This window comes from Athene cunicularia (assembly GCF_003259725.1).
Source record: "Athene cunicularia isolate RWA chromosome 3 unlocalized genomic scaffold, athCun1 chr3_part1, whole genome shotgun sequence".
Taxonomy (NCBI): domain Eukaryota; kingdom Metazoa; phylum Chordata; class Aves; order Strigiformes; family Strigidae; genus Athene; species Athene cunicularia.
The window spans coordinates 91,583,601-91,595,718 of NW_020799097.1; the positions used below are offsets into that span (position 1 = coordinate 91,583,601).

The following is a 12,118-nucleotide window of genomic DNA, read 5'->3' on the forward strand; positions in this document are numbered from 1 at the left end:
GCCCATACAAACAAGGCGAGGAGGGCTGCTCTCTCCTCAGCACCAGTGCTGTAATTTAGCAGTGCAACTACTGCCATGCCAGGATATTACTTTGGTGCACTGAATCAAATATCTTCTCTCCGGCCACAGTGCCTGCTGTTTGTGCCAGAGGTGGCCTAAGGAGGAAGGTGGCTCCTCTGCCACCTGCACTGTTTCATTTTGAGGCCAGTGGTTGGAGTCCTTGAATTTCATGAGGCCACAACCTGCACTCACAGCCTTTGACGGGTGTCTCTGCTGGAGTCTTGGAAACAGTGTGCAAGGGTTAATGTGCGCTAATTGCCAAAGGAAGGATTTGTATGTCCTCTCCAAGCTCCAGGTGGTTTCACAAGACACTGTGAAGCCCAGGAACACAATAGCTCAACTCACCACGGTCAGGCAGGACACATTTCTGCCACTTGCAGGCTGTCAGCTGAGTGTTCAAATAGCTATTCCTGTCCTCTGACATTGAATGGGTCTCAGGTTCACATGGCACAGCCAAACTGACAGATGCACCACCTTGCCTGGGAATCTCCACCCATCCCCGTCAGAGCCAGAGAAAGTCTGAGACCAGCCTATGTCCAGAGAGAAGATGTCAGAGCCTGGGAGCACAAACCAGAGATCCTGCAGACTCCGGTTAAGGATTAGGGCTCTTGCAGTGTTTGATGTGCACATCTCTGATCAACACTCATCTTGCCCAGTTCTGGGCAAGGCAACATGGAAAAAAAGTGACATGCTGGTGCAAACACTGCCTCAGGGCAGGTTGTGTTTGCATGAAAGAGGGAGGTAGGGAAACTGCTAAGCTTGCCACCGGCACAACTCCAGGCAGCAAGCTCTCATGACATAGCCCAGAATGGAGCCCTGGCTGTGGCACCGTGCATGGGCTCCCACTTCCACTCCTGTCTGCAGACAGAGGTTAACATTCTGCAGACATTGTTATGCAGGAGATGAATCTCATTTATTTGTAACCTGTGGCAATTCCTTTTGTTCTTGGCTCAGAAAACCTGCTGGCGGAGTCTGCTGAGCAGCAAGGGGACCATTAAAAACAAAGAGTCGCTTTCAATTCCCTTTGAAGTCCAATTTGCTGCAGTAAAACTGCAAGAGAATTAACCTGCTGGGCTGCTTAATTTTGCAGAAATCGAGGAAAGGGAAAACAACAGCCTGACCCTGCTGGAGAAGGTGATGACAGCCAAGTGCCGAGCTGGTCCTGTGGCTCTGCAGACCCAACCTAAAGCCACACTAAAGTAGCAGGACAGAGGAAGAGCAGGGGGAACCTCCTTCCCGTTAAGGTTGCAGACCAAGAACCCATCCCATCCCGTAAGGGCCAAGCTGCTGACACAGAGCTTGGGAGAATCACATCTCCTTGCTGGAGACTACAATATGCCCAAAGGCCACTGCCAGAGGAGCTAAGGTGAGGCAGCTGAGGAACAACAAACGGACTGGGAAGAGAAGATTCCTTTGGCCTGACATGACCTGACCCAACAATTCCCCTCAAGGTCTGTAGTTCTTGGGTCTATAAATATTTAAGAGATCGATTTCCATGCACCTCTACACACTTTGGGCTGCCCTCAGTTGCAAAGGTGAAGGCAATCCTGTGCAAAGCTGCTCAGGATTCTGGGCACAGCCAAGGCTATGGAGGCTGCTAAGGCATGAGAGAGAAAGAAAAGACATATGCAAAAAAGGAGGGAATGAAAGATTTTTCTTTAACTATTTTCTCATCTATGCGCAATACTATCTACAGGGCAAGTAAGCCAGATAATATTTCATGTTAAATATATTGTGCTATTTAACACAAACCCTGCTCACACCACAATGCCAGCTTCATTTTCACTGCCAGCTTTTAATACAATTTGCTAGGAACACATTTTCCATGGTCTCTTTGAGCTTTTAGTGTCAGGCTCTACTGTAACTTTGTATAAATATGCATTTATAACTAAAAAAAAGGAAAAATTAACTAGATGTATGTGCTACATGGTCCAGGTTCAGAGCTTAGGTATATACTTAAAAGGATGGTGCAAATTCAGCCACATTAGGCTTCTGATCTGGCTACAACCTGAAAATACATTTTCACCATTCACTCAGTAAAGGGCCTAGACTGAAATGAAGGGTAGTTTCCCTTTGCTTGGGCTGGCAGGAGGCAGTGGATATGAAGAGAAATTTGACTTTCTAACTCTTCAAAGGTAAAGACACAACAGAGAAGAGCAGCTGTACGATATCCTTTTTTTCATCACGAGCACAAAATAAGTTTTTAAAGGGAATATTCCAGCATTTCCTACAGTCTCATCCTGAGAGAAATTCAGGCAGTGGTGTGAGTTGCTTGAGACATGTTCAGAGATCTTACTACACAGAGAATATTTTTTTCTGACATTAGCTATAGTTCACTTTCTTAAGCTCATTACTTTTCTTCTTTCTACATAAAACGATGCAACTATTGTTCAGCACCTGTTCAGCTCAAGTCGGATCAATAAACATAATTAATACAGTATCAACAATATCCTATCAACAGTTGGCAACATCAAAAGAGTTCTGTTTCCACTGCACAAAGATGACACAAGGGATGCACACTGCTTTGTGTTACATGAGAGAGGTGAACCATTCAAACAACTACCATGCCTTTCTTTCTGATCATGGAATACCCCAGCACCGGAAGCTACTTCCTGACATTTACTTATTATCTGAAAATATTCGACACATGTGGAGGCTTTGCAGGTGGGGATTTTTTGTAGGTGTGGTTTTGCTTTGTTCTGGAGGTGGGGGTGTGGTTGTTATTGTTTTTAATGGACAGGTTGCAACCAGGTTCTTGCAAGTATTTGGTGCATGATACTCAGTTATCAGTCAGTTATTGCAGGTCAAGCAAGAGTCACCAAGCTGATTCTGTTCACAACTGGCGGCACACTCAAGCACTGCCAGTATGAATATCAATGTAAAATTTATTTATTGGGAAGGCATCAGAGATACTTGTCTTCCACAAACATTGGCACCAGTGGAGCCCGTTAACTGGGAGGCGCTGAGAGCACAGCCTGGCAAACCAGGCCAGAGTCACACATGAATGAATTATCTGTAAGAACTGCTGCAGCATCTGCCCCACTCTAGACTGTATTGAATCTATTTTTAAAGTCACTTAGAATTATAAATAAATAAATCAGTGTCTGGATTAAAAACTACATAGTGCCTCAACACATTCATGTAGTCTGCTTTAATGAACTCATGGCAGTCCTGGCCTAGGCACCGTCTATACACAGAGCAACAAGAAATGAAAACATCCTTGGCCACAAAACTTCTGCATGAAGGATTCATAATCCCAGCAGTCATGTACATGAATGTTGGGTGCTGCAGGACCTGGATGGGGTGTTGTGTTACCATCTTGTGTTACCCTCTTACCTGTGGTGTTTGTGAGCTGGAAGGTGATGGATTTGTCAGGGATGCTGCAGACATTGCGAACAGACACCTGGCATGTGTAGCTGGCATAATCCTGGGGCCGCAAGTTCTTTAGCTTCAGGACTTTGGTTTCACCCTGAGAGTTGAGAAAAAAGTGGGGAAAGAATACACAGGTCTACAAAGCACAGCTCATCATTGCAAGCCCAGCCTGTCCCAAAGTTTACAGATTACCAGCAGCTCCCATCAAAACCTCTGGGAACTGTACAGACTCCAAGTCCCCCTAGCTATACGTATAAAGGAGACATAAAATGTTTGGAGTGGCAATTCCATCTCCAGGATTTCTCAAAACACCCAGCAATGACTGACATTTAACCTGAAAGCACTGCCAGACAGATCTAGGCATAATTTCTCATCAACTGCTGCCAGAATCTTGTGGAACTTGAAAACCTTAAATGTCCCAGAACTGAGCCTGAGATCTCACACCATGATGTCGGAAGGAACCCAAGCAACATCACTGGTTTCTCAACATTGCAAAACCAAAGTAAATCAGAGCAGATTCAGGTGTTAATGCTGGCCTAAATATGACAAGTTCAACAGTAATGCTGTAAAAATTTGCAGTACAGGGGAAAAAATGGTAATTCAGATAAATACTCAAAGAACCCCCCCAAACTTTCTGATCTCTTTTCTCCAGATTCTAATCTCATTTATGCTGGTGTAAATCCAGAGTGACTCCGTGGACTCTGATAGCTTTTTCTTATACTACAGTAACTAACAAACAAACAAACAACAGCACTCCCTGACACTTCATTAGTTACTGGTTTGTTATAGCAACAGGATCACGTTGTTAATTTAACAATAGATGCATTCTGTAGATTTTTATTTATGGACAGTGGAAAGCTCTGAGATGCACTGTGTGGTTTGTACACCCTGCAGCTCATAGGTCTTCCCATGATAGTTTGCTGCTGTTCTTCTCCTTGTGTTTGCCTAAATCTCTTTTGGATAAACCATTCCATAATTGCCTGCAAGTGTGAGAAGGTGTCAGCATGACAAATCCACTTAAGGACAACCTCAAGGGACTGGACGATGAGCTCAGGCATACTAATATGCAGAGAACAAGGATCTGAACTGAGTAAATTAGGAAGATAAATACGTAGGAGACCAATAACCCTATGAAAGTCCTGTCCCCTAAGATTTGTTACTATACCACACAAATGATAGCATTTACAATGTGCATGTCGACTACTTACTTATAGGGTCATACGTATCCTCCTTATTGATTAGTACATGTTGGGTAAATGTTATAAACCTTCAGTATAAAATAAATTTTAAAAAGCTTAAAGTCTTCATCTCCTTTTTAATGTAAAAGCCTACTCAAACCTGACACTGATACCAGTTCATCTCCAAGACAATGTTACAAACCCCTGCAAAGGTTTGTTAAACATAGTGCATTTGAGCTCCAGTAAGATTCTCCCCTCCCAGCAGTGTTGCAGAGGGGTGGTTTTCTTCAACTCTTACCAACCCAAACTCACAGGTTTATGCTGGTGCTAAGGAGAGGACCATAAGGGCACACCTGTTATCACAGCAGTCCAAACATCCTTTCTCAGAGCTGGGAATGACCCATCATGGTGGGAACACTGCCTGACAGGAGCTGCAGGATGCTGGGCCATTTACGTGTTAAAGCTGCAACATGGTGAAATTCTGCCAGATGCTTTATTTAGCTGAAGAAAATATCTCAAGTTCTAAGACATCCTCTCATTAAGCAATGTCTCCTGTTAATTACACTGAGCTTAGTGATATCTGAAAGAGCTCATGGTGGCTTCCTTTGAGGCCAGGGATGTCGTGGTTGGATGCCACATAGCACTGGACTAGACAAAGCAGGGCTGACCTACAGCATTTCTGCAGATCTGCCACTAACTTGCAGCTCTGTTCCCTCTCCTCATCCCCCTGAATGTTTGCATTTGGCTGCCCATTTCCATGACCTACAGAGATGGCATGTTTCAATAAAATATGAACATGACTACATTAACTGAAAGGTTGCCTGGAGCACTGCTCGGAAATCAAACTCAGACAGAATGCGCTCAGGGCCCAGCTTTGGGACCATGAGGAGGTGCGTGGGATGAAACGGGTACCCTTGGGAGCTGCCCTTTCAGCCCTCCCTTCCCACCCATCACTGCCTCATGCTGCCAAACAGCCTTGCTGGAAGCACTGGGGCTGGTTAGCATCTGAAGGACATTCAGAGGCAGAGCTCAGCTCAAGATAACATAACCAGGGTGCCTTTGCAAAAGAAAAATTCCCCTCCATCTCCCATTGTGTTGGTGGGCTAATTACTGTGAAGAAAGTGCTGTTCAGAGGGACAAGTCCAGCATAGGCAGGCAGGAGAAGCAAAAAGGATGTGGATGCCCTGTCACAGAACTACAGTCAGAAAGTGCCAAGGCAGTTGGGCTGCCTCTGTTACTTATGTGCATTAGGAAAAGCTTTTTATCATTTGCCTCATGGATCCCACAGCAACTCCTGCCACTCAGTCACAGTGATAAACAGGAAGCAATTCCCTTGATTTATGGAGCTTGGGCACCCAAGACAAAAAAAAAAAAAAAAAAAAATTCTGGGATATAGAGGAGACCCAATCTTAGTGATTGTTTGCTTGGATTTTAGTCTCAGTCATCCAATACCATGTAACCTCATTAGGGGATCTGTGACCTGCTCTCAGGGACAGTGCCAAAAAGGGGAAGGGACTTCTGGCTGTCATGCTTCCTTCTGCTGCTCCGCTCCTCTTGTCCCCTGAGAACCCACATACAGAAGTAGGTTCTACCAGCCCTTCTAGAGACAGTGCTCCTTGCAGTGGCCACCACCCTCTCCCCAGCACCGTAACCCACACAGGGAATCAAACACCATCCACTACAGAGTGCTCTGCATCAGCAAGATGCTCAACACAAGCTGGTGGAATTTGGTCTTTTTCACCTGTGTGTAGAGGGGTTCATAGATGTCCACACCATTGTCCTGACTGTGGGAAAGCGTCTCAGCTCCCCGTTTCCAGATGAAGCGAGCTGGTGGGTTGGAGTTGACAGTGCAGCGGAGGAAGACAGTCTTTTCCTGGTAGAAGCTGCCCCGTACATCACTGATGGTCTGGTGAACGGTGAGAACAGGTTCATCTAGATCTGGAAGGAAGGTAAGGAGGGCCGCAGCAGTTGTTAGTGAAGCTTGGTCTGCACATACAGCCTACAGAGCAGATGATGCTCCAGGCACCACAGAGGAAAGAGGAAGCTCCCACATGTTTGGCTGATGACAACTGCTGAATTAAGAGCTGATCTGAGGACAGGTAATACAGGCAATATCTAAAGAGAACACACAGGAGAAGCCAAAATTCTCCTGCTCACCACACAACCTTCAGAGAATAGAAAGCACCCTCTGGTTTGCAGATCCCCCTGTAGACCTCAAGCAAACCGCCTGTCTGCCACATGCTTCAGACCAGTGGGATGCCTCACCTTCCTCAGTGGCACCCCACACCCAAAAATCACCACTCTCTCACTGAAGTAGAGGTCAGAAGGATCCCAGGAAACTCTGCTCCATCATAATTTCTTCTGCTTCCACTTCCACTTTCCAGATCCCTCCTGAAATAATAGGGCTAAGCCCACAGTTGTGAGATGCCCACACAAAGTACATGACAAACCTTCAAGTAAGAGTGAAAATCAGGACAAGATCAAGGAGCTGAGATGGAGAGTCATCTCCCATACTGGAGCAAGTCTCATGAGGTGCTATGGGAACATGAGATGAAAAACACTGTGATAGGTATGTACAATTTCTCTCTCTTCCTATTAAAATATCCTCTCTGTATTTCTTCTTTTCAAGGTCTGTACTGACTCTCCCTCTTCAACAGCTTGTACTCACTGCATCCCCATCACCCACCTTTAAATCGATCAGATTATTTTGTTTTCTCTACAGAAAACGCTCCTTCCAATTCCCTCATCATACCTGCACCAGACACGCAGCTGTCATGAATGTCATTTCACTTGAAAGGACACAAGCAATAGCCCTGCAGGGAGCATACTTTCTCCACCCACTCAGAGGATCCACACTGCTCCCCAAGGGTTGCCCTCCTCCTAAAGAGGGGTCATTTTCTTGGGCTTTTGTACCAGACATCAATGTTTGAACATCAAGGAAGCATGGGAAAAACCTCGGAGGGGATGGAGATCTTTCTCCTCCAAGAACCACTTTGAGACTGATTGGGGTTAAATGTAAAGATTCCATTTGACAAGACGGAACCAACAGGCCTCCTAAACCTGAAATCTGTCCCTGTGCCCTTAAGCATGTTTTATAATGCATCTGTTGAACTCAGCTGCAGCAATTCTACATTTTCAGGAGTCTTATGACCCCATGTTCAACTGCGAGGAAACTGAGGCACACACATCCAGTATTCTCTTGTACTGCCAGCACCGTCTTCTGCACATGTTATCAGAGAGGAAGAGGACACGTGCTCATCACCTCCTTTCCTATGCCACCTAATTTATTTTAGAGATTCGTAAGTCTGGAGATTTGACTCACAGAAAGGAAGAGGGAAGCAGGAATAAGTTTCTGTTAAGGTGTCATCCAAATCATAGATGTTCTCTGCTGAATCACAAGTGTCAACTTGTAGATTTGCATATTTTAATGAGCTGTATGTTTGGTAGACAGCAATTGTAATGGGACCTGAGATTTCTCTGCTTGACCACACCATAGCAGTGATGTGAGTAGAGCCATTAGCAGAACAATGACAAGGCACAAAAAAACCTCCAAAAACCCCCAAAACCCCAAGACTGAAGGAAAACATACATAGGTGGAAAAAAGGCTCCTCTCCATACAGTGCTATCTCCATGTGGCCATGGGATGACTGAGTAATGCTGTGGCTACTATCCTTCTGAGGCCCCATTTCTCAGCAGGATGCGTGGCAAAACACTTCCCTTACTGATCAAAAGATACTCACCATTCAGGTCTCCTGGCTCCCAGCTACTCCTCACACAGAAAATAACATCTTCCTTTCGGTTACTAAACCTTTCTTCCCTCAGATCTTTCAGCCTTCTTTCATAGCAGTCAGCTCAAAGTCTAGCCCTCCCGAGAATAGCTAAAATAAACCCTACGATGATATGTATGTCCTTGATGTACGAGTAATGCCACTGATGTCAGTGAGCTGCACGAATGATAAATTTGGCCCAAGGCTGCTCATGGAGATGATCACATGGGATGTTTCATGTGCAATAAGCTTGTAAACATCCATTCTTTTTTTTTTTTTCTTATTCTCTCTCCCACATGGAAATACTCCAAACAGCAGCTGCCTCTCTGCCAGTATCTAACCAATACTTTAAGCCTCACTTCATGCCCACTTGGGGCAAAGGAATAACTAGCTACACAGGCTAGTGTTTCCAGTTTAATATCCTCTTGGCACAAAAGGTTCTCTCTGCACAACCTTGCTGTCTAACAGTAAAAGTATGAGAGGACAGCACTAGCTGTCAAGAACACCAGGGTTCACATGAGGGTGATCACTTACCTCTAACTACAAACTGGGATGCAGGGAAAGAAGGGGTTTGCTTTCAAATTCTGGTTCATTCAGCTGAAGGTTGCCTGGGTGAGCGTTCCACAAAAACTGTGGCTTTTCCTACGTGTTCCCTTGTACCTACTGCAAATACTAGCAGAAAATAGTCTCTCCTCCCGAAAAACCAAGTGAGCAGAACAGAGGTGCATTACCAAGTCCATCTGCAGAGTAGATGTTAGTATGAGAAAGCCCTTGGCTACCCCGTTAGCCCCATAGTTCTACAGGTCAGAGCTGCACGAGGGACCATGGGACACTACATCACTCTAGCTCCAGGCTGCACCCCAGAAGTAAAGGGAGCACCCTCAGGGCATAAAGAGATTCACGCTATAGTCCTGTTCCTTGAGACACCGCCTCTGGCAAGGTGTCATACCGAGTCTTGAGAAAAGCAAGTCCCCTTTGCAGTGGAGAGTTACCATATGCCTCCATCACATGTAGGAAAAGAAAGGGGAAGAAGCCAAGAAGATTTAGGTGGGTGTCAGAACTCCTCCAAACAAAGCTATGCAATGCGTATGAAGAAATTGCTGCTGCTGCTGCAATCTATTTTCCCAGCCTGTAGGATAGTGCTCACACTACACTACTCCAATACAGGGTAGGGCAAGAAAGGAACAGAGACAAGAGCCGCTCCAAGTCATATGACACAACTGGGGATCATGAACCTGTCGAAGCCTAAGGATGTTCAAGCCTATAGCAAACTTTGTGAAGAGTCACATCATTGTACGGCTGAATAGTAGGACTAAGAGGAAGCAGTCAGGCAGCTGCTGTCAGCAAAGCTCTGCCCAGATTCCAGGCAGGTACTGGGGCTTTGAAGCCTGGAGGTTACTCCACTGACAGATAACCACAGTGCACCTCAGCACAGAAGACTGTCTTGCTAGAAGGAGTAAGGGAACAGGTGGTGCCAGGTTCAGAAAGAGCTACAGCTGCTTTATCACACTTTACATCTTTTTAGCATCAACCTCTTGCTGGCTAGACCTTCTCAAAAGATATGAGTGAGGAGAGGGATTTAGTGTTACTTGGACTGGAGAAAACTGGAATAGTGGATAGCCAGGGACAATGAGCAGAATGGTAATCTTCCTCAAGAGGGCAAATCTCTTCAAAAGTTGCCTAGACCTTAAATCTTGGATTCCTCCCCTATGGGGGTTATGGGATGTTTAAATTCCCTCCCTTTTGGTCACAACAGCCCAAGAATAAACAACATTAAGCCAGCATGAGAAACCTTCAAAACTTCAGCCCAAGGTGGAGAACCACTAACAGCATCTCCAGGACACAAGAAAGATGGGCCTTGCAACCAGACAGAGAAACGTTGAGTCACTGGAGCCAAGGTGTCCTCAGAGATTCCTTCACGTTCACCCCTTCACAGCTCAGACTCCTCAGGTGCATCTCAGAGTCTTTTGCTCTGTTTCCACCATGATACAGAGGTAGCAATGCTGGGAGCAGGGCACTGGTTTCAGGAATGTCACAAGCATCTGAGACACTACAAATTTCAAGAAGCACTGGTTTGCTTCAAGCATTGCCACCTTCAAAATGAAGACAAAGAAAGCAGAAACCATCTACAGTGTTACATCCCAGACAAGTGTTAGGGAGCCCTGGCAGCGACAGACAGCATGGCACCTAGATAAGAAGGACTCACATAGACAGACAAAGCTATCTTTTTCATGGATGGATCTAATCTCCTAGGGAAAATGGACCCTGGGGACACTGCATTAGTCCCTTTGCTCCTGAAACAGGTACGTGTGGTCCTAGGGCAATGCAGCTCCCTGCTGGCCCTGCAGCGAGGCAGAGACATGCAGTAGAACTGTGGGAAGGCCTGGGTTGCCGCTAAACGACTTACACTGCACATCTACTCGAATGGACTTGATGGCAGGGACCCCAACCCCATTTTCTGCTTTACAGTAATAGCGGCCCCCCTGCAGCCTTTGGATCTTCTCAATCCGAAGGGTCTCGTTAAGCACTGACGTCTCTTGGAATTTGTCCGACGCGCTGCCAGCAGTTTTGGTCCATCTCACCTGCACAAGAAGAATGAGAAATGCAAATCAATCAGACACTCAAACTATAGATTCCAAGGGACAGCAGTGCTCCCTTTTCTCCTCTTACCCCTCCTCCCTAGCCACTCTCAAAAATGAGCTTCACAGCACCACCAGTTACCAAACTTACCAAAGTTCAGCTACTGTCTCAACAGACCAGCTGCTGATTCTCATCCATCACCAATCCCCACGTCTACTTGTTGAGGATAACCCCTACGTTCACACATTGCATATTTACCACTCCTGCTCTGGTCCTGTAAACCCATCATCCTGCTTAGTGTTATACCACTATCTGTACAACACAGGACTTTCAGCATTAAGCCTTGGGGCCCCATGTGGTTGGTAGGCCATGAAACTACAGCAGACATCAGCTCACAGCCACAGAGCTTTTATTGCAGTCAACACCCTTTCATCTTTCTCTGGACAGCAAAGCTATTTCTCCTGTTTGCTTTTCCAAGTAAGAGTGAGAAAACACCGTTGCTATCTGCCTCATGCCCCTTTCCCACAGGGAACCCCTGTGTATGTTATTTTTATAAGTCATCCTTTTGCAGTACACAAGCTTTTACTTTGATTTTAAAGATACAGCAAAAGAAAAGAAAATGTCTCTTCAGATTTCCAGCTATCTTGCATTTTTTATCCTTCTGCTACATGTCTTAAGATCCTGGCTTGTGGGTACAACGGAGCTGTATGATATTTCATGGTGAACGGTGGCAAGAGGACAGCACTCCTAAAGATTGAATGGTTATTCTTATGTCTGGAATGAGGTACAGCCCTAGCAGTACAAGCTTCCCCCTTGTTTTCTGCAGTCCAGACAATGAGAGATGGCTTTTTTCAGCCCACTGATTTTCTGTATCTGCAACCTCCCATCTAGTTGGTGACTGGTGGTCTTCCACACTGGTGCCCATCTAGACTCTGGAACTGAGATCCAGAAAGATCAACCAACAGAAAGAAGACAGACTTTCATTCAACACTGGCCACAGATAAGACAGACCAGATACCTTGATCACTCTGCCAGACTTTGCCTAAAGCTCACTGTCATCATCTGATTGATGTTGATGCTCTAGAAAGAGAGAGGTGTCTACATCCCACTCTCAGTACACTGGGCTGAGCAGATTGTCAAAGTTAATGACCATGGATTTAT

General features: G+C 45.6%; 1 protein-coding gene across 2 annotated transcripts in view; it reads right to left on the reverse strand.

Annotated features, from left to right (window-relative positions):
• MDGA1 (MAM domain containing glycosylphosphatidylinositol anchor 1) overlaps positions 1-12,118 on the reverse strand; it is a 159,208-nt gene that overhangs the window by 97,154 nt on the left and 49,936 nt on the right. Inside the window, exons 3-5 of one of the 2 annotated variants that reach the window (XM_026844142.1) lie at positions 10,845-10,959; positions 6,352-6,548; positions 3,397-3,529 (exon numbers count right to left, since the gene is read on the reverse strand). In XM_026844142.1, coding sequence (XP_026699943.1) covers positions 3,397-3,529; positions 6,352-6,548; positions 10,845-10,959 — 445 coding nt within the window. Of the gene's footprint in view, positions 1-3,396; positions 3,530-6,351; positions 6,549-10,784; positions 10,960-12,118 lie in introns of both variants that reach the window. The other variant, XM_026844141.1, reaches the window with a different exon arrangement.